This window comes from Orcinus orca, chromosome 2, assembly GCF_937001465.1.
Source record: "Orcinus orca chromosome 2, mOrcOrc1.1, whole genome shotgun sequence".
Classification (NCBI taxonomy): Eukaryota; Metazoa; Chordata; class Mammalia; order Artiodactyla; family Delphinidae; genus Orcinus; species Orcinus orca.
The window spans coordinates 23,708,290-23,731,796 of NC_064560.1; the positions used below are offsets into that span (position 1 = coordinate 23,708,290).

The 23,507-nt window shown below is 39.1% G+C and overlaps 1 protein-coding gene across 1 annotated transcript in view; it reads right to left on the reverse strand.

The window, feature by feature from the left end:
- Positions 1 to 23,507, reverse strand: part of TAF3 (TATA-box binding protein associated factor 3) — a 152,236-nt gene that overhangs the window by 11,798 nt on the left and 116,931 nt on the right. The window contains exon 4 of the mRNA XM_004281705.4: positions 14,391 to 14,473. Coding sequence (XP_004281753.1) covers positions 14,391 to 14,473 — 83 coding nt within the window. The remainder of the gene's footprint in view (positions 1 to 14,390; positions 14,474 to 23,507) is intronic.

Here is a 23,507-nt window from a genome sequence, read left to right on the forward strand (position 1 = left end):
GGTCAGTTTCCTCTATTCTTTCCTTCCTGCCTACCTTCCTTCCACACTACTTAATGAGTCCCAAGACCACTGAGATTTCTATTTGCCAACATGGATTCTAATTCCTCATCTGTCTACTCATTCTTAGACCAAGAATGATCACGACACCAATGCAAGGTACAAACACATCATGAAGGTTTCATTATTTTATGTGAAATGCTTTTAAGTTGTTTTAAGCTATACCAAACCCATAATGAATATTATTTGCCTTGCCTGACTCTTTCTCAATCCCATTTCATTCTCTTTCTATTCTTCTTAGATTTTTCCCTTTCCTACAAGGTCTGTGAATGGTGCCCATGAAAATGGTTTAGCATTAGCAGTGCAGCCAATGGATGTAAACAGACTGTTGATCAATTTATGGGGCAGTACCTGAAATCTCAGAAATACCTACTTGTACAAATCTTATTTTTCAACTCAGAGAAATGGTCTTTTAATGAAAATAACTCATAATAAAGGTAATCCTTCCAAAATGCCAAATATTCCTCCAGTTCAATTAAATTTCCCCTTTAAATCTGCTATGTATTGATTTATATACTTATATTTCTCATTCAAATTTTCTGAGTAGCAAAAGGAAAAAAAATAAAAGTGGGTAACTCAGTGCTGATGAGACAAAACACGTCCTAATTTTCTGCTTCCAAGAGGTTAGATTGGTATTATATGGGCTCTCAAGTGAATTGTCTTTCCCAACTCTTTTGAATTTCACCAGAAAATTCACAGAGTTTGAAAGTTATTTGATTCTAGCTGCTCAGTTGCTTTTGTGGTAACTGGAGGCACAGTTTTGAGAACAATTCTTTTATTATCTCTTTACTTTTGAACATTACAGAAAAAATACATAAACAGTATCACATGATATAATTTCTCATCACTTGTGAGATAAGCTATCATTACTCAACCTAATATGATCATTGTAAAAATAATTTTGGGTTCCTATTGGCCTCCACCACCGATCTTTATTGTTTCCTACTTCTAAACAGCACTTTCTCTGTACTTCTTTCCGTTAGTGGCACTCTCCCTCCTCTTTAACTGCAATAGTAAGCTCTCCTCCAGAGCTCTCTGTTGAATTAGCAATGTCTTCAGAGTAACCAACACCGCCCACAGCTGGGTCCCACAATGGCTCCATGCTGCTAACATTACATCTTTTGGAGGATTTGATCAGAGGGCTCTAGCTGCTATAAACACTGGTGTTATTCATAAAAACATGCAGAAGGAGGATTTTTGGCAGGATTTCTTTACCTGTTTCCCCAGCACAAAACACTGAAATAAATAGAGTGGGTCATGCGCTGCCTGGCCTGTAATGCAAACTCAACAGCTTGACAAGTCAACAAAGGGCCCGTCCTCACCTCTCCAGCCACACAGAGGCTCGGAGGTTAGAGGCAAACACCATTTGGATACGTCTACATGGGGAGTTTAATGATCCTCATTAGTCAGCGATTGTGTGCAAACACTGTGAAGCCGGCCATCAAAGTTATCAAAGTCCGTATGACTGGCTACTGAGCTGCACAAAGTTCAAAAGTTTCCTCACGTGGCTCACTTACTTGCCTCAAAAGCCAACAGCCATTTTTAAATGGTGACAAAATGATGCCATAGGTAAAGACTACTGTAAGCACCTCCATGAATGTCATATAAACTTCTCAACAGGGAAGTTCTTTGATGTCTGGGAGAAAACCCACTTTGATTAAAAAAATATATATATACGTACACACACACACACACACACACACACACACACACACACATTCAAGCCACAACTTGATTTTCTTCTTCAGATTTAGAACTTTGATCAATCTCAGAAATACCATGCACCTTTTGAGATACACAGGAAACAGATTCCCATGTTGTATTGTAAACTAAGATTTCACTATATATTACTATAAAACCGGATCATTGTGTCTGTGGTTATCTAAAACATCACAGTTTTGCTCTCTTACTTTTCTTGTAAAAGTCCCGGAAATACTAAGCCCAAGCATGTCAGGCAGCCTCCTCCCACCCTGGTGGAGTGTCCTCGCAGCCTGGGTGGGCTCTGACTTGGACAGCTAACAGGATATCATGAAAACAACTGTGTGTGACATCCGAGCTAGGTCATGAGACACTGCAGCTTCTGCCTTGCTCTCTTTTGGATCAGTTGCTCTGCGGAACTCAGAAGCTAAGTCATGAGGACACTGCAGCTGCCTTAGGACGAGACCCATGTGACCAGTAACTGAGGCCTCCTGCCAACAGCCATGTGTGAGCCCGCAGTGCATTCTCCAGCCCTGGTGAGGCCTTCCAGTGACTGAAGCCCTGGGCAGCAGCCTGACGGAGACTGGAGTCAGGACCACCTAAATTCCTGATCCACGGGAAACTAGGAAGTAGCACGTTTATTGCTTTAGCTGCTAAGTTTTGGGGTCATTTGTTATATGTGGGAATATAAAATTAATATACCAAGTATTTAATTTATCGCATTCAGGTACATAAACAAATATTCAGAATTTAGGAGAAATTATATTTTAGAGCATCGGTACTTAAAATGCCAAAGTGTAACACAGTCATTTCCATATTTCACATGTGATCAAAAGGAACAAATAACAAAGACAATTATGAGAATCAGTGCTATGTTGATTCTTCAAATCAATCATTATCCTTATTCTTCTTGATCCTCATAGCTCGACTTTCAGCATTCATATAATTAGCACATAACTGTAAATGGATTTAATTCCTCAAGCTCATGGCTTGCCTCTTGAATATTTACATCATCTTATCTTGTCATAGCCCAAGTACATACCAAGTAGCAAACATTTTGTCTTTTAATTCAGGCATGACCTATTTGAAAAATGAAACAGATTGCATGAAGTAATTAGAGGAAAATATAGCCACTGTAGAATCTTCATTTCCAAAGAAGATACCCAAATGATTAGACTTCTATTGTCAAATGTTCAAAATCTGTAAAATACCCTAAAAGGGCATGAATACTTAGACAAATAATAAATAATGCATACTTCTTCATTTTTGCAAACAGATATACAAAAGGATAATTTAAGAAAAGAAATAAAGATGGTAAGCTATAGGTCGAGGAGGATAAAGGTAGAGGGAAAGGGCGGAAAGCAAGACGTCTCTGAACATATTACGTAGTTTCAACCTTGGGGGCAAGTAAATGTCTTACATATTCAGAAAATTAAATTTATAAAATTGCCTACAAGTCAAAAATAAATGGAAAGGAAGGAACCTCAATGCATATCTTGTTGGTGACACAACCACACACACAGAATTATTTCAGGTGACTTTAGGAGGTCAGCACTTTGGACCTCCTCAGACTCTGCTCCACCCAAGTCTTTTCTGATCCTTCCTTGCTGGAAGCAATCACCTTGAACTTCTGTATCATCTGAGATGTATCTCTTATGGACTTGAACACTTTCTACCTCTATTATGATTGTTTACATCTACGTTCCTGAGAGAAGAACCAACATCTGATTCAAATTTACCATTTGCACAAGTGTATCTCCTTCGACACAGTTTTACTATGTATATAATCAAAATTAGTATTTTTCAAATGCAAAACAATTTTTAAAAAATGTAAAACCATGAGGGTGTTGTCTAGAGCACTGTCAGGGTTCTTTTCAAAGACCAAATTCCCTGGAGTCAGAACTTCTAAAAGATTTTGTGATTTTAGAAAAGCTTCTGCTTCTCTACAGCAAAGAAAGGGTACATTTAGTAGGAAAAAGCAAAACCAAATGAAACTGAACATTCAACACTGATGAAACTTCACTTTTTTTTTTTTTTTTTGGCGGTACGCAGGCCTCTCACTGTTGTGGCCTCTTCCATTGCGGAGCACAGGCTCCGGATGCACAGGCTCAGCGGCCATGGCTCACGGGCCCAGCCGCTCCGCGGCATGTGGGATCTTCCCGGACCAGGGCACGAACCCGTGTCCCCTGCATCAGCAGGCGGACTCTCAACAACTGCGCCACCAGGGAAGCCCCGAAACTTCACTTTTAACACTCTCTGAGCCTGGAGTCTACAGAGGAGGATGAGATGCTTTTACATGAACATATGCTAAAGTTGCAAGTTAACCATAAAAGATAAACCTTCACTCATTCATTCATTCATTTTAGGATTAAATAACATCCCAGTTATTTGAAAACATTAAAAGCAGTAAGATGATATTCAGTGAACCTGAAAAATGAACAGGATTGTGATTAAGATTTGTATCTCACTGTAGTGTTATAATATTCAGTTATTACTGAAGTCATGCTTGGAGAACCCAACACTACTACTTCAAAATATATTAAAATTTGATAATAGCTGCTGTGTCTTCACCAAAAATCACCAAGCTTTACATGAATTTTTATCTTCCTCAGTAAATAGCATGGAAAAAATACATATATACTTATAGCATGTGCTGTATACAGAGATGTATACACACACATATATGTTTTTTCACCTTTGTGGACTAAAGAAGCAGAAGTAATTGATTAAAATCCTAAGTACATATGGCATAGAGAGCCAAAGATGGGCAATCAGTGAGTGTGCTCTGGGAGAAAAGCTACTCCCAGATTCAAAGAAAAGCAGATTCATATTGAGGGGTGTCATTTTTCATCTATCCAGAGTATATGAGAGGTGCATCTGTTACTAGATAGATAATGCAAGTCTTTAAAAAAATCCACATTTCCCTTTTACATAGACTACAGAATGACCAACTTTACATTATTTAATAAAACACATTTGGAAACTTAGTCACTCCATCTGTAGGATCTTCCAATTCCTTTAAGCAACTTATTTTCAGCATCCTCTTATTATTCAAAGGACCACTAAAGTTAGGCAGAATACCAAGAGTCACAGTTTAGGAAGGAGAAGCAATCTCTGACAGAAGATTTCAAGACCAAACGTAGCCTTCCCATTGTACTCCAGGGCTAAGAGTAAGCTTCCTCTATCCCCTTCAGCCCTCTTACTCAAGGGTTTTTTTTTTTTTTGCAGTACGCAGGCCTCTCACTGTTGTGGCCTCTCCCGTTGCGCAGCACAGGCTCCGGACGCGCGGGCTCAGCGGCCATGGCTCATGGGCCCACTTAAGGGGTTTTTACTTGATAAAACCAACTCCTAATGTTACAGCCATTCTGGAAAAGTAACTCAATTAAACTTTATTTTGATGCCACTTCAAATCTATGAAAGCTTGTTCAAACAGAGTGAAAATCAGTGCTATGGTTCAACAGATGAGAGACTGTTTCAGTCCGTGAATCCATCTCAACAAATATTTATCACCCGTCTACTACGTCTCCTACCCTTGGGTGGCTGGGTTCAAGGTGAATGGGGCACACCCTCAATTTCCAAGAAACGGGGGAAGACAGTCACATAAAGGTAGATCGATAAAGCATACGAAGTTGAACAATTTGGATGAAAACAGTGTATTCTGGGCACTTGGCAGAAGGATGGCTAGCCTGGGGTAGGGGTGGGAAGGTGGGCTGTGATCACTTTCCCTAATGACAACTGACAGTTTTAAAAGATGAATACGAGTGACTCCCATGAAGAGGCAGGGGGGTGGAGGCATTTGAGGCAGATGGGACAACCTGAGAAAAGGAATGAAGATGCAAGGCATCCTGTTCTGCATGGGAAACCGCAAGCAGCCTGGAAGCGCCACAACGTATAAAGCATAAGCGTTCTGGACAGATTGCTCTGGAGGGATTAAGTATGGAGAACAGTTCTGAGAGGCAGCAGGAAAGGAGAAGAGGGTAAGGAATTGACAAATATTGTCGGTAAGGCGGGGAGGGGCTGGGGACTGGTTGGCTGTTGGGTGGGTGAGGGGTTGGGAGTAAGGGAGGGAGGTATCCCCCTGCCTTGGGTTTCTGTGATGCTGGAGCTTTTACAGTTAGAGGGTAGAGCTTAGAGCTCAGATGGGTGTAGGGTGATCGGCGCTGGGCACTTGATTTGAAAAGTGGAAAACTGAAAAATCTGTTATTCTCTCTAGGAGGCAAAATAGCTATTCTCTCTAGGAGGCAAAATAGTTATTCTCTCTAGGAGGCAAAATAGCCCAGTAGTGAAGGGCATTTGTGTTTCCAAGCCAAAGGCATCTTTGCCTGGTGTTGGGGGGGGGGGCAGCTCCAGAGGCCTGTGAATAGGCATCAACATCTTTCCTCCTCTGGTGCTGATGACTACTTGAGTCTAGACAAGGAGGAAGGACCCAAATTTGAAGATGGTGACTGGGAGGTATAAGAGTTCAGGTGACATTCAAAGGAGACCTCACAGGAAAGGGTCTTTCTCTTTCCTTAAGTTTTGTTCAAAACAACACTTTTGGAGCTGGGAGACATTCATGTCTTAATTTTCAGATATCCCATCTGGTGATATGACATAAATAAAATCTCCCAATTCTCCCAGCCAGAGTGTATTTGTCTAATTTCAAGTTACTCTAGAAACTAAGACAGCTTGAAAATGGAGGCTCTGATCTCATCATCAACAAATAAAAAGCATAAGGAGTACAAGGTTGGGGAAATAATGGTGTGTTCAATTTGTAAAGGCCATGTTTGAGGTGCCTCTGGTCTTTCCAGACTTTCTAACAGGTAACTGGGCAGATTAGTCTGCATTTTGGGGAGAAATCTGAGCTGGAAGTAAAGATTTGGGAATCATCATCACCTAATTTTGAAAAGAGTGAAAAAGAAACTTTAGGGAGTAGTAGGCCAAGGGCAAGAAGAGAAAGAAAAAGTGATCAAAGAAAGAAGCAACGATGGAGAAAGAGAATCAGATGCACGTAGTACCAGGAATAGAGAGTACCAAGGAATAGAGAGTTTCATAAAGGGCTTGGTGGGAACAACGGTATCTGAGAAGCAGGAAGGATGAAGTCACAGGCCTGCAGCACCGCCTTGGGATGCATTTAATCATGTTAATGGGAAGCTTCAGAAAAGTCTCCAGGGCAGAAACCAGAGCATAGGGAGTTTAGGAATAAAGCTGGAAAAAAAAATTGGAGCAAAGTACATACAAGGAATATGCTTTGAGAAGCGAGAATGAAAAGAGGAAGTTACATGGCCTTTCCCTCATCTAGAGGGGGAGGCTGGTGAAGGTGGGAAGGTTTAAGATGGTAGAACCCAAGGCTGAAGGGAAGATACCAGAAGGAAGGAGAGAAAGATACAGAGGAGAAGAGATAAGGAAGGGAAAGAACTTCCGGGGTGGGGGGGAGAGGGCAGGGTCAGGAAAGGCGGGGATGGAGAAGGAGCTGGTCCTGAAGATCAGGAGGGATGCTGGGCTCCTTGCTGGACCCTGGAGGACAAGCCATGAGGACAGATGCAGCTCTGGAACCCAGAAGAGTAAATCCAAATGGGGTAACGCGGCTAGTCAGTCCCCACGGTGACATGTCCCTCAACCCAACCCATGTGTTCAGACTACGGCAGCCACATTTGAAAAAGGCTGCAATATTCTAAATGAGCGATTCCCAACCTTTTTGGCACCAGGGACTGGTTTTGTGGAAGACAATTTTTCCACAGACGGGGGGTGGGGGGCAGGTTGAGGGGGTTGGTTCAAGCGACAGGGGGTGGCAGATGGGGCTTCACTCACTCGCCCGCTGCTCACCTCGTGCTGTGCGGCCCAGCTCCTAACAGGCCATGGACTGGTACCGGTCCGCGGCCTGGGGGTTGGGGACCCCTGTTCTAAATCACAGAGGTCGGGCAGTGACACAAATTTCCATCTCACGAGCTACAAAGGCTGGAGTGGCAACAGGAAGGAAGAAGCATCACACTACGACTCTAAAGTCTCTATGTAAGTATTTTAATGTTATAGCCCCTAAAAAGACAGGGAACAACAGAATGCAAAGAATTTAAATTTTCTATGTTGCTGTCAGTAATAGTAAGAGTGTTCTCATCAGTAGGTATACATTCTCTTTAAACACTAGAAGTGTGAGTAGTTTGATCTGTAGGGGAAATTATAGTCAGATAGTATCCAAAAGGTTACCATGATATAGCTAAATTACCTCTGCCTGTCACAGGTTGAAGAACATTTAAATTCTGGAAGTCCGCATCAGCTTTGTCTAGATAACAAATCTTAAGTACCTTCCTATATTCACTCAATTAGTGATCTTGGGCCTTGATAACACTGCAGGGAGAAACTTTCCAACTATCATTCAAATCATATCTAAAAAGGTGGTCATAAATATTTTAAAACCTAAGTGAACTAATAAGACCTAGACCCATTAAGGATAAGATCTTTTACAACAAATTAAATAAAACAATTTATTGAAGTCTGGACTCAAGATAAGCTAGATTTACTAGCTGACCTTTTATTCATTTAAAGAACAAAATTAGCTCTAATTGCATTAGAATGGAATCCAGTAAATTTTCCCCAGTCTTGTAATGTGGCATCCGTGTAAGGACTGCTGTAATTGTTTACAAGTAAGATGGAAATGCTTTGATTATAATCTTTCCAGTTGTTTTACTGGGTAGTAAAAACATTTCCCAAAACCTAAAGCCAGTTTTTCTGACAGCATACTATTTTCTTCTCTTGAATACACTGCATCTTTGGTGTTAATCAACAAACTATCATGTGCCAGAGGAAGAAATTAAACTTGGGGATTCCATCATAACTTTAGCTCAGTAAAAATGAGAGAGTGATATACAGAGGTTAAGATATCCTAGTCTGGAAAAATCAGAAAAGGGCTGAAGACCCGAGTAAGAAAAAATTTAACCACCTGCTTCCTCTTGGAATTATAACTGAGATATATGGGTTTGGGTCTGTGGAATTTATAAGTATAAAAGTTAGCAAGAATAATGTATACCACCCACAATTTGTGTTCTCATTGTTCAGCTGCTAGGAAGTTTCATTTGTAATGTTACCATCTTTCACTAGCATTAAAATAAGTCATTTGCCATAAATTTTAAATACAGTCACTCAAGATTTTTATTCTTATTTATTTATTTTTTTGGGGGGTGGGTCACTGTTCTTGTTAGTTAGCTTCTAATATAGGCAAAATAACCTATGAAATGTTTCAGTATCAGTGGCAAGTTAACCAGGGCAAAACAAAGAAAACTATCAACACTTTTCAATCTTTCTCTCTCTCTCTCTTTTTTTAAAAAAAATCAAAGCAGACAGTTTTATCCGTAGGGAAACAAATTAAAAATAGAAGAACAAAAGGCCTTCCAAATCTGACAGGATGATGGTCTGAAATGTTCTTAAACTTTATTTCTAAAGGATCTTTTTTTTTTTAACCAATAAGCTTCCTTGCCCTGCCTCTTCAGTATACTTTTATAAAAATATGAATCTGATTGCCTTTCCCTAAATAAAATAAAAATATATCAATTGTTTTTGCCTGCCCCTCATCCCTTATTCTGGTAGGAGAGTCCTTCTTTCCTTCTGGAACCTAACATTTCCCCTTCTAACAGGGCTCTCCCCCCTCCCACTGGGGCTGGTTCCTAGATGGGAACCCACAGCAGATGCCGTGAAAGGCGGGGTGGGCAGTTCAGCCTGTGAGCACTAAGAACCACACCAGCCACGAGCAATCTGCACCATCTTTGCCACCACACAGAGGTTAGACAGAGAAAAAGAAAGTGAACAGAGTCTTAATGACACTTTTTGAACCCTTGTTACCACTTTGCCTAAAGCCAATTTCTTTGAGCTAGTTTGATTAGGGTTTCTGCTACTTGCAACCAACGGTCCTGACTAATACAAAGAGAAAGTGTTTCAACTAGGGAAGGGAAGACTCCTTATAGAGGCACCTTCACTGAGTGTGCGTCTATGTTACATCCTTGGATCAGGGGTTGGTGTAAGAAACAGTCAAATAAAAAAAAGGTGTTCTTGCCATCTGGTTCCTTATGGAAATAAAATTTCAAATTTAGTGTCTTCAAAAACTTTGTCTCTCCTGAGAAACTAGGAGGTACCTTCCTTTTTAAAACTGCATTTCACTCTGCACTTATTGCCAGGAAGCCATAATCATATTTGATGTGCAGTCATTTGCTTCTTTTTCCTCTCCTTGGCCTTGGTTTCCTAGTATTTTCTAGTATCTTTATGTTCTCTCTTTAAGTCACCCTTAAATTTGTTTAGACTGGAAAAAAGTCTACATATGAATAAACGACATTTTAAGTGTAGGAAGAAATGTAGAAAGTGAGATAAAAATCATTTGCTATTATTTTTCTAAAGAACTTGTCACTAAAACACCATTATACACATTTCACCTATTATATGTCTTTCAGTGAAATGTGGCTACATAAAAATATAAAACGCTTACTTTCTTTAAAAATATTTTAAATGGTTATTTTTGTAATTGCCCATGGTACCCTCTATTTCTGGCTGTCCTATCAAAAATAGTTAATCAGAAAAGTTTGGATCACAAAAAAGACAACAAATACCTGTACATATTTTACATTTTTAAAGGTTGAACATTATTTTTCAAGATTAATGAGCAAAGTTTTAGCTCCCATTTTTATAGCATATATAATTTAGAAATTACAAGTATTAAGAAGCCTCCTCCCAGGCATAAACTAAACTCTATAAACTGCCATAAAAAACTGAATTACTTACATGAAAAAAAAAAGTGTCCAATTTTCAGCACCTCTGTTAAAAGAGGTTTGATTAATGAAAGAATTTCCTGAATTATAAGAAATACATAATACCATGAGTATTACAATACTCATAGCTGTGGTGATAAAATGTTAGCAGAAAGAAAACTGTGATTTCCAGCAGTAAAGTGGTCATTGAAAAATATCCCAGCATAATTTGCATATTTTGGGAAAAGGATTAAACTTGTGAAAGAGAATACTTATTGTGACCTCTCAGCCTAAAGAAAATTTAGGGTTATTAATGATAATGATATTGTTTTCATGAAAGGTACCATAAATGATTCTGTGTCACTTGATCAAATACAGTATCTAACTGGAACAATAACTGAGCCTTACTGGATTTTTGGAGGAGCCCAATTCATTATCCCCTCCCTGGTGAGCTCACTGAATAAGGGCAGCAATGTCCTGAGAGCAGGACCAGCTCCCAACTTCTCCAATACAGTAACCCTACCGACCAGACCAAAGCTCCCTGGCGGGAGAGCCACTCCACCCTCGGAAGAGCCAAGGAACAGATGGAGAAAAGGACTGAGCTGCCTCCCCAGTGCCAGGGAGATGACAGCATTAAAGATACATTTGAGAAATGTGAGGGCGAAAGAACGCTTAACCCCCTAAGCACTACCATTATTCACCCCCAAATCTTTACAAACCTTGACCTTTTTTCTTAATACTTTACCAATACCTAAAGTTATCTTTTTTAATGAGAAGCTCCTTTAACAGAATTTTGAGCTTTATAAATATAACCACACATTTAATGTTCTGCCATGTCTTTCCCAACAATCCTATCTAAACAGTCCCACACTAAGGTACTTCCTTCCTCACGTTACTCTGCTCTATTTATATCCTTCATAGAAATAAATAAATGAACAAATGCTGAAAGTTAGCCCAATTTTCCCACACTTGCTCAAAATAAAGGGATGGTAAGACTGGGATAACAAATAACATGGCGACTGTGCTGCCACTTGCCCATCCCACAGTGGACATTACATGCACTGTACTCTCTGTCACCAAGTCCAGTGAGACCTCAAAATCCTGATCCATATGGCTCCAGGTGCTGCCCCCGGCCAAGCTGAAACCTACCTGCTTTCTCGGCATCAAGGCAAAACTTGACTGTTGGGCCAGACTCAGTTATTTCATGATTTATTTGAATGTATTGTTTCTCCCCATTCATATCACCCCCACAAACTACGGATGTTGAGATTGTAACTTCAGGGTTAGTATTCTAGTTTCATCTTCAATACAGACTAACAGGAACTCTGGGTCCCCATTACTGGGAGACCTACTGAAGGAATTTGAGGTCCTTGTAAAGTCACCCTGAGTTTTAACACTATCAGAAGGAGGCACTGGACTGACCACAGACCCTTTAGAATCCAGTTTCCAGGCACGTTAAATGAAGCGGAAAACAAGGACCCTCTGTCTGGCTTCAAGGGACAATAATAGAGAATAGAGGAAATAATCTAACCTCAAAGTACCTTCCTGGATCACGGGTCAAAGGCATAATTTCTTTATAAGATTTAGAAACTAAATATTGTCTTAAAGATCTTCCAACGAGAGTGTAAAATTTGAACGCTGTAAAGCTTTTTCTTTTTCCTGTAGTTTCAAAAGACTATTCTCTGCCTGTTCTTTAGCAGTAGACAACCCCTCCCCATAGACTATTCAAACTCCTCCATTTGAATGCGAGTCTGCTCATTAATTCCACTTCAAAAGAGCATCATTACACGCCCCCGGCTGTATACAAACTAAGTAAAGGCACATTTATATAAATCTACCGTCTCTTTTCCATTATTACTGCCAAGGAATAAGCCATGTATCCTTATGCTATGACAATAAAAGATTATTTTTAATTTCATATAATTTTCATGTTCATAAAATGTTATCCTTCTTTTAATTTTTTTTCAAACATTCTTGGCTTGTGAGTCATAAAAAACAGACAGTGGGATGGACTGGCCCACAGCCATAGTTTGCTGACCCCTGATTTAGATTTAAAACAAAAAAACAGAAAACAAACAAGTTAAAAAAAAAACCAACCCTTATCATTAACTTATATTTTATATAAAATCCTATTGCTATGTGACTTGGGCCTCTTTTTCTCTCTCTTTTTAAGTTTAAAATGTAATATATTTCACTTAAGTTATTCCTTTGCTCATTATAAGTATTTCCTCGTGTCTGACTTTGGTCAAGTGATTGACTATTCATATGATATGGGAGTTATTTACCTAAATGTCAGAAAGTTTACATGTTACATAAAGTTATACTTTCAAGGACAATTTGTCTAGAATGTCTGGGTACTATAATTTCCGTAATACTGAACATTTTGTTCCAGAGTCATAGGATCTATTTCTCACATCTTCCAATATCTTAGGTATATGAGTGATTTATCGAGAGGAAAAGAAATTACTCGACAGAATAACTGAAAGACGCTTAAGGGTAGATGAGATGAATATTACTATCAGTGCCTTTTTACAAACCTTATTTCTCTAAAGGAATAAGCAAGCCAAACTTCTGTGTGAAAGGAAAGATGAAGTAATGGTGAGTTATGAGAAAACTGGAATAAATATGAACGGGTAGGAGAAAAGTAGTTGTCCAATGATAAATAAGAACATCTTCCCTTTACAGTAGTGAACCCAAGTACAGGATTTCCAAGGAGATGGTAGGTACAGTTATTTTGGTTGGGTCTCTTTGTTAACTAGCCCTCTGTCCTCTGATGGTTGAGGGAGAAGGATGTTACTAAAATTTCTCATCAGAATAATGCTGGGATTTTTCGTTGTATTACATTTAGAACTAACAGAAGCAGCGGCTGCATAAAATACACGCTACACACAAACTTTAAGATGGAACAAACCATGAGAATGTAAAGCAAATTTCCTGTTGTCTACTGTACCTACTAAATAAATAAGTTCATGGCTACTACTTTCATTTTTATGGCTAAAAATTGAATAAAAGTTAAATGCCTTGTAAGCCTATTTCCTACATAATATTTGATTGTTTGCAGTGTAAACTAATCCATTTTCAGGCTTACTGGTAAAAAGTAAGGTTGTAAACTTGTACTTTGAGCTTGTAAAATTCATTTAAATGATGTATAATATGATTTTTAGAAGAATGATTTTCAACATGATTTACAAAAAAAAAAATCAATGCCTCATTACCCTATTAGGATCATATAATAGCACTGTAGGCCTTAATTCATACCCTCAAAATGAATAAAAGAAACACAGCCAACTAATTTACTTTGAAGAAGGGTGGGTGGATGTGATGATTCCATGAAAATTAAGAAAATAAACAGTAAACATGGGGTTTACATTTCCAGTTCTCTCTTAAAAAAAAAAAAAGAGCAGACAATTCAGACTTCAGTTACTATTATATACTGTTTCACCAAGCCTTTGGCAGTATCCTTGTTTTATATGCACAGAATAAAACCATGTGCCATCTGAGCAAGAAAAGAATCTTCATTCTTTGTCCTGGTGACAGAGAACACACACTTGAAAAGGTTTAACATTACATCCACCTGGGCGTAACATGGTAGTCAGTCCATTCAATACACAGTTTCTTATTTTTCAGATAACCAGAGCCTTACAAACTATGCAGAAACAATGTCCTGTGCTAGTCTTTACAAAAGAGAAAAAGTGCCAGAAAAAAACCCCCCAAAATACAAAGGATCCTATATGTTGAATAAAGCAATAAGCATTAACTCTGAGGAAGAAACCAATAAAAATTTGAAAATGAAGACTTTTCAAAATACAGCTTGACCCTACTATATATTCACACTGGGAAAAGGTCTATAGAATTAAGTCCACTAGGAAAGAGTAGTGAAGGTTAAGTTCCATCTGTTGCACTCTAACTGGAAACGTCTGTACTTACATTTTGTCTTGGCCAGCTCCAACTCGGAGAGTCAATCTGGGGATCACTGGGCTTGGGGCTGGGACCACTGGCTCCACTTTTATCTGTTGAAGATATTACGTTAGAGTCAAATACTTTTTTTTCAACAAAAGTACCTCCTCCCTTTTCTCCTACTTCCTCATCTCCACAAACTTGATAAGGCTTTAAGTTTCAAATGTGCCTAAAATGCTAGATGTAAAGATAAACTGGGCTATTTTGTTTTCATTTCCCAACAACTGAAGGCTACCAGGCAACATGGAAAATTCCATAAACTTTAAACACTAGTAAATATGGGAGTTATTTCTGCATTTTCTTAGTTTTGACTAATTTCTTGGATTTTATTGTTAGAATTTTTAAACAGAAACTGTTACCTGGGTCATTCAGTGGAACGTTTAAGTAACTGCCAGACTTAACAAAAACAGAAAAAAATGCAGTCATAGCTTCACTATAAGATAAAATGAATCTATTAATGGGTCTTGAAAAACATTAGACTCATCTCATGTTTACAATGTCATAAAAGAAAACCAACACACTAAGTGTAATTACAGCACTGAATTGTTCCATTTTTTGGCTAGTAGAAAAATGATCTAAAATATTGCACAAGACAAAACATATTTATTTAGAAAGGATTTATGGCAAAGGCAATAACTGCTGAATAAGTTGAAGATCTCACAAATATTTGAGCTAATAATCAGAAAGGGAATACACAAATTGAGTATGGTGTTAAAGGCATTCTCCACAATTGCTGGCTTGAAGATCCTATATAGAACAATTGACATTTTGAATGAACAAAATGAACAAGAGATGTGCAGTTCAAATTATTATCTACATCAGAGTTTTCCAGCATTTCTGGTGGGATGGTTCCTTGGTGGTCCCAGGCACGGCCACATGTTTAACATCCCTACATGCCAGTAGGACACTGCTAGTCACTGTGACAACTAGTGCAAACCACTGATTTATATATTTCAAGCTCAAGAGTTAAATCATAACAGAACAGTGCAGTGGTTCTAAAGGGGAAGGAATTTATAACGTAGTGCTCAGTATAGTATATCATATAATCAATATATTGCACATTGATCAAATCTATCATTTTTTTTCATATGTTTTTACCTGTCCCCTTCTTGAATTGTTTTTTTTTTTAAATCCCACCGTCACATCAAGATCGATGACTTCTATCATTCTCTTGAACAGTGCATGGTACGCAGGAGGTACTCAACCAATGTCTGTTGAATGAACCACTTATCCTGCAAGCGCCCTCAACTCCCTTGCCTCTCGGTCATTTCACCATTCATCCAGGACCAATCTAAAATCATTCTCTAGGGCACTGAGTAATTCCAAAGAAAATATTTAAAACTGTACAAACTTCTGCCATCAAAACTCCAATTTCATCTGTGCCTTTAATACTATCTGCTTATTTGGATTCCCAGCTAAACTAGTTAAGAGCAGAAACCATGCCTGTTCTGTCTGTTGCTATTTCCCAGTGCCTATCGTAGGGTCTGACACATAAGTGCTTAAGATATATTTTAAAAATTAATCGGAAGCGATTATTTACAGCTTTTAAGACCCATCCCGTGAGTTCCTTCCTCTTTTGCCCTTCAAACCCCACAGGACAAAATACTGAGGCCACTAAGCAGAATTCCTTCAATTCCCTACAAACTTCTCTGCATTCACAATTACACTAGAGTCCATCTCCTCCAGTCTTCGAAAGACTTCCTCCTTATTTGTAGCATCTTCAACTTCTCAGTTCCACTCATTATTTTCATCTAGCTTTCAAATGTGCTCAACTCTATCCTTTAAAAAACTTACCTCCCCTTCAACCTCTCACTGACGACCTCTCACATTTTCTAGTCTTCACTTCATTGTCTGCATTTCTCCATTTCTCCTTCATACCTCACCCAACTCCACTCTACTTTCTGGCCCAAGCACGCCACTAAACTATTCCTTCTAGACACTCAATCTTTCCGAATGTCCCGTCTGTTTCTTCACTGAGGTCTTCATCACGCTCCTTCCCTGTCCCTAGCAAAGTCCTCTCCTCTCGTCCTCCCATACTTTCTCCACTGACCTCATCCATGTCCATGGTTTCAATCCTAAGTTGTTGGGTTTTTTTTAACTTTTTTTTTTTTTGGCGTGCCACGTGGCTTGCGGGATCTTAGTTCCCCCACCAGGGATCGAACCCGGGCCCCCTGCAGTGACAGCACCGAGTCCTAACCACTGAACCGCCAGGGAATTCCCTCAATCCTAAGTTTTCAATATGGCATGTCTTCAAAATCTCCCTCTCTAGACCAGCACTGATTGGAACTAAGACCAAAGCATAATGCTGCCCACTGAACATTTTCAGCTAAATATCCTATAAGGATTTCATCTCATTACATCTAAATCTTAACTTATCAACTCCCCCACGAAAACCTGCTCCTCTAAATGGTCTCACTTTTGGCAGATGTCTCTTTTATTTGCCCAGTTCTTAGTCCAGTGGTTTTCCTCAAGGCCTCGGGGGTCAAGGGTCAATGGGGAGGGGGCAAAGCAAGACCCATGGAAAATTTTTGTGTTCACTTTCTCCTCTTATTTTTTTTGAACACAGGGTTCCATATCTAAACAAATCTGAAAACCAGTGGTCCAGCCTATTTTGTAAACTACTAAGGCTTCTACATTTTTCTCACCATTCTGTGTTATCTGTGGGAAAATAAACAAATATATCCAAAACAAACATTTATAAAACACTTAATGTTTGCCAGGCATTGTGTCTGGTTATTTTCCAGATGTTCTCATTTAGGTTCTTTAACAAACAGGTTGGGGTATGGTTTCCATTTTACAGAGAAACTGATCATACATGAAGCAACCATTTTTCCTTTCTTTCCTGTTTCTTTTTCCTTTTCTGTTTTCAGGTCACAAAAATAGCAAAACTAGGACTGAATACAATTTTTTTTTATTCAGAGAATGAAAAATTATATAAAGTTCCTATATTTCTTCAATTCTAAAAAATTTTAGGGTCACACACTCCTAATTGACCTGAGTACTGGGAGTAATATTCCATGTTCCTTCAACCCACAATACTATTATTGAAGCACTTAAATAATACTTTCTTAAGCTTTATTAAAAAATAAAGCTGTTTGCCCTAACTTTCAAAAAATCTTCTTCACTATTATTATGCTTCACATTGTATTTTGGTCCACTGCTATTACCACACTACACAATAATTATAACCTACCGGTATAGCACTTCACAAAGTGTGTCCCATATACATAATCCAATCTGATCTTCACAACTCTATAAGGTAGGTGTGGAAGCTATTATTACTCACATGTACTAAGGGCTCAGAAAGATTAAGTGGTTTGGCCAGTTACAAAGTTAGTAAGTAAATGATTGAAATCCAGTTCTCCTGGCACCAAATTCATCCTCTGTTCTACCATACTACTCGTGACTCTTTGCCAAACATTTCTGAGTCCTTTTTTCTGGTAATGCTGATGTCTTGCATGGAGCTATTTAGTCTCTTTGTCAATGTCTTTTATGATGAATGACATATACTTGTGAGATGTCTAGGGTACACTGTAAAATATATTTTTTTCTCTATGTTATTTACACCATGTAACAGGTGTAAACTGGACTGTCCCAGGCAAACCAGGACATAGTGCAACCCTACCTAAAAACAGTTAAATACTTTAATTTCATTCTTAAAGAAGTTAAAGCAGATTTAACTTAAAGATAAAATTCAAGCAAGCATAGAAAAAGACCAATAAGAATGCTAACAATGTAGATATAGAAAGTACAGTTTCTAAATAAAAATTTCTCACCAGACTTTTGTTTATGTTAACTTTATCTGAATGCCCACCCAAATAAAAACACAGGGATGTTTCCTACAATCATGAAATAATTTCTCATGTGTCCGTTCCAGCAATCAACACACTAGATGACAATGACTTCAATTATTTACCGCCATCTTTTAATGGCATGAAGCAAAAATCTGGGGGAAACAAGAGCTTGTAAGGGTTAAAATAAAAGAACAGTACTTTAGAGCGATGCTGAGAATTGGGGCACGCAGAAGAGCATTTACAGTGGATTACTAAGCTTCCCAATTCACCAAAGAGGCAAAGTCCAGTAATATAAGACTCCTTTGTAGCTAACTAAAAATACATTGTCAGTGGATTTGTCCAGTTTTATGTATAAGCAATACTTCTTTCACCTGAACTAATACTAGTAGTCATATAAGCCCCTTATTGCCATGTGCTGCATTTTTTTTGCTAATCTTCAAGGATTTAGCTTCTTTGCCACATACCTCAGGGCACCAACTGATAAAGCTCTAACTCTCCATTTTTCCGGGACACCAGCAGTGCGGCCTTGCAAAAAATGAAAATCGCTCAAGAGATTTAAAGGGGAAATTTATTTTTAAAATCCTGACTTGAAGCAAAGAGGTGGATTTTTAAAAAGCTTATCTATAAGGAATCAGTTTAAATTTAAATTCTATCTTGGAACTCTTTCATGCATTCCAGCTTTAAAGTTTATCTTCTGACAGGGACTTTCTGCAAAGGTAATGGGCAGCTTTGTCAATATAATCTGGCCAAGTTTTACTTCCTATTTTTTTAAATGTTAAACTTCTTTCATTAAAAAAAAAAACAAACAAAAACCTATGTATGTGTGCTAGGTAGGGTGGCAGCAAGTTCAGCCAGCACTAGTTCAGATGTCTATCTATGCTAATATGTCAGAAAAACACCCAGAAATACTACTGGTGAAAAGCGGAATTTAAAAACCAAATATTTTAGATGCTGAACTATGACAAATGGTAACCATCCTGTTACCTTTCTTAACGATGAAGGTCTGCACATTATTTCCATTCAGAAACATAGTCTAACACTGATAGACTGTTTAAAATATTCAACAGACAGAAGATCTACGGTTGTGGTGAAGTATAACAAGTGGGATCCTGCGAGGACAATGAAACAGGACTCGGGCTTTCAGTAAGTGTTCAGTTCATTCCTCTGAAGCCTTGGGGATGGACTTCAGGGAACTTTGATAAATTCAAACATACTCACTTAAACATTAAGTTACTGGCTTCCCCTTGGAACAAATAGTTATAAGAAACAGCAGGGAATATTTCCCCCTTCTTACTGGGGTTATTTTATTTACTGAAAACCCCTCATTTCACTAGTTAATCATGAAAGTTGATGAGAAGAGGCTGGAAACGAGTCAACAGTACTTTACATAGAAAGGAAAGACGATGGAGACCTTCTGTCAAAGGCACAAACCGGGAAGACCACTTCTCATTCTCTAAAAAACAAACTGTTTAAAGTTCAATAAAAGACTATTTCGGGGCAGATGCTAAGGGATTTGGGGATAGACTGGAGAAACATGAGACATTTTAATTGTTCTGATGACTGAAATCATTCAAGCTTTGAGGACCGCCACTGCCTGTCCTTTAAAATATGGCAGCTGAACGGGAGCTCACTATGGGCTGATCAGGGACTAAAGTTTTCTAAAAATCACGAAGGCCCTTTACTCTAGATTGTGAGCCATTCTCATCCCCCTCACCAGCTTCCATCGTGGGCCTGAGAAGCCCACGGGCTTTAACCAGACAGGCCTGGGTCATGTCACAGCTTGTCTGCAAGTTACCCTACCTCCCTGTGCAGTTTTCTCAACTGAGGAACAGGAGCCACGGTCTCACCCTCAGAGCGGTCGGCCAGGCCTGACAAGGACCAAGCGGACTCACTCATTAAATACCAAGTGTGTGCTGATGTCATTTACCACCAGGTTAGCTCACTCAATTGTCAATGTTAGCTCAAATAAAACAAGTGATCAGGCAGCAGGAGAAAAACGGGGGGCGGGGGCGGGGGGCGCGGGGAGCTCCATTATGGAAGTATGAGCTTTCCATTCTAAACAGATCCCAATTATCTCTGGGTTGATCATCAGCATTCTTGGTTACTGTAAAGAAACTGGATTGTCAGAGTCCATGTATCTTAAATGACACAAACTAGTCTTCACTCAGTGTTTCCTATGAGAAGGCAGAAGAGAAAGCCTTTTAAGCCAAAATATTCTTAGAGCACGTATAAAAACTATTGTTCTTAAACAGAGGGAAAGCATACTTTATAATGACGCAGTCTCTTCCCGGTGTCGAATGGGAGGAGGTAGAGAGTGAAGGAAACAGAGGGTCAGAGGTTACGAGAGGCTGGTGAGTAACTAAGAAGTGGCAGAGCTGAGACCAAAAACCAGGTCAGTCTGACTGCCAAAGCCCAGGCTCTTCAAGGCCCAGTACTGGGCCTTTTTACTTACAGTCTGTGACGTCATCATTTTGGGGTGAAACTCTACCAGGTCTTCTCAGATCATACTCCAATAAGAGCATAAAGACATATTTCCAAGTTCGACAGATGGATTTTGGCTTGTCTTCTATACAAGGTTATATGAACCTTCAATTCCACTAACATAAACGAGACATTTTCTTATTTATTTTTTTTACTGAAAATGCCACAAGTAAAAAGAGCCAGGGTTTGAAATAAAGTCATGTAATACATACACTGACAAACACAAACACAAAATTATAACAAAAATTTAAACTGCTCTGAAATTTTCTATTAGGTTTATCACAGCTAAAGCTATTATGGTCAAGTTTGTGACCGTTTAACACGTTGCTCTTAGTATGTTTTCCATAAAAAGTTACTTTGGTTCTACTTGCAACAGATGAAAGAGCACACTCCTAACCCTGACTGATGCACATTAGCTGCCCATAAGGGGAATTAGAAGACTGCATGAATCGCCATACGCTGGATTATTACCACTACTAGAAAAACGACTTTTCCTTCTGAGGGGGCATCACTGAACCAGGTGCCATAAATTATTTCACTTAATCCATTTTTAATTTAAATGTAGGAAAGGAGAGTGGTTAAGAACATTAGTTATAGTAGCTGATGATGGCCTGGGTTGAAACTGTGGTTCCTGTTCAACCACTTATTGGGTGTGTGATCCTGGGCAAGTTTATTCATCTCTCTAAGCCTCAGATTCTTATCTTAAAGTGACAGTAATTACAGTATCTACCTGATAGAGTTGTGATAAGGAACTAAACTTATATATGGTGTTTAGCATACAGTAAATACTCAATAAATGTTAACTATTACTGTCTGCAGTTTTTTAAAAAGTGTGATTATCATATCCCACTTTAAAGACGAAATGCTGGGAAATTCCTTGGCGGTCCAGTGGTTAAGATTCCATGCTTCTTCTGCAGGGGGTGTGGGTTCGATCCCTGGTCGGGGCACATCCCGCATGCCGCATGGTGCGGCCAAAAAGATAAAATAAAATAAAATGAAAAATAAAGATGAAATGCCTATGGATTAAAGAACTAAAACACCTGCCTCAGATCTGCCTGATTCCAAAGCCCAAGGCTCTTTCTAACTACCATGCAGATTCCCGTTTAATTAATGGGATCTTTATTGGTTCTTGTATTGATAAAAGTGGGTATGACTGGTAAAAACTTTATAGGTAGGTAAAGTAAATATGGGGAGGTTTTTCTTTTAATTAAAAAAAAAAATGCCCTTGCTTGCTGATCCAGGTCCGTGTCCAGGACAGTTGCTTCTGTGAGCTGCTGAGGAGCCGGAGGAAGGAAACCACGGCCCTCGGCCTTCTGACTACAGACTTTTTCTTGGGGCAGCTTATATACGCCTTGTTTTGATTTACTCTTGTTGTCTTCTGTGCGTATGTAAGAAAATTCTTAGATCATATGCAACCCAATTTCACGTCTACTTTCATTTACTCATATGGCTTGATACTTGGGGGATTAAGTGGGGTTGAAAAAAGAGAAGTCCTAATGTTTAAGTTAATATCTCAATTTCTACTCCTTGTCAATGGCATCCCACAGGTTACAATAGATTTACCCTTTCCTAGCCGCGCAAAGGGCTAAAATTTAAAAGGATGCCCAGGAAGCAGACATAATTTTTCAACACTGGAACCACAGCTGACTCACCCTGTCACACACAGGTCAGTCACCAGGGCCCAATGAAGCAGCCGCCTCTATTCAGGTTTCTATGTTTTAGGGGTTGATTCAAAATGGAATAATAACACTCGCCATCCCCATCACCGCCTTCTCCACTTATTCAGCATTTACTTATGTGCCAGAAATGGTACTAAGCAGTACCATTTAATCCTCACCTAAGCCACTTGCCCAAGTTCACAGGGCTGAAAAAGTCAGGATGGGAACTCCTAACTCCAGAGGCAATAACGTTTATTATTTTTAAAGCCCTGATGGCTGACTTTTGTAAGTTTTTATCTTTAAAAACTGATCCATAACCATCAAAACTGATACAAGGACTTGTATTCCTCTGTTAGGTGAAATCTGTGCGACTCATAACTGACCCTTTGCCTCTAGCCAAGATGGTCTGAGAGACATGTCCTTGCCAAAGTCAGGTAGGTGCTGAGGAAAAGCATGGGCCGCTGTTACCAGCTAACCTGATGGGCTTTACTGAAGTTCACAGTGGCCTCTGAAACACCTCTACTGACTTTCAAGAGGTGAGATGGTGATGAAAGCAACAGTACTCTGATGTGCTGAGGGCTCACTTGCCAAGTTACTAGGTACCCGATGGGTAAGCGGCTAATCGCTGCCGGGCAGGATCACCAGCCGTAAACATTTCTAAACGGGAAGTAAGTCTGTGTGTAAATGACCCGGCTCCTGCTGGTTGTGTGACCTTGATCCTGGACAAGTCACTCAGGCTGTTTCTCATCCATAAAGGTTGATAATAATATCTGCTGGACCTGTGTGACAGGTATGTCGGGGGAGACACTAAGGTACGTGGAAGTGCTTTAAAATCTTCCGGGTACCATGGAAAAATAACACAATGATAAAGTGATTTCAAAAATGGAAAAAAGAGTTGGATTTCTGTGTCTTGCTAACTTGCTGATGTTCGGTTATTAATATCAGAAGTTCCATTCCACTGCCTTATATTTTAGAATAATAGCCAAGGGGGACAGAGAAAGAAAAAAGTTAGGCAGAAAAATGTGAGAGGTTACCTAGCTTGTCAGCTAAACTAATCTTCCCAGTTAAGTCTGAAATGGAAAACACTGCAAAAGTATGGATAATGGAGCTGCTGTAGGTCAAATACAGCATATTTTATCATGTGGAAAAAATTA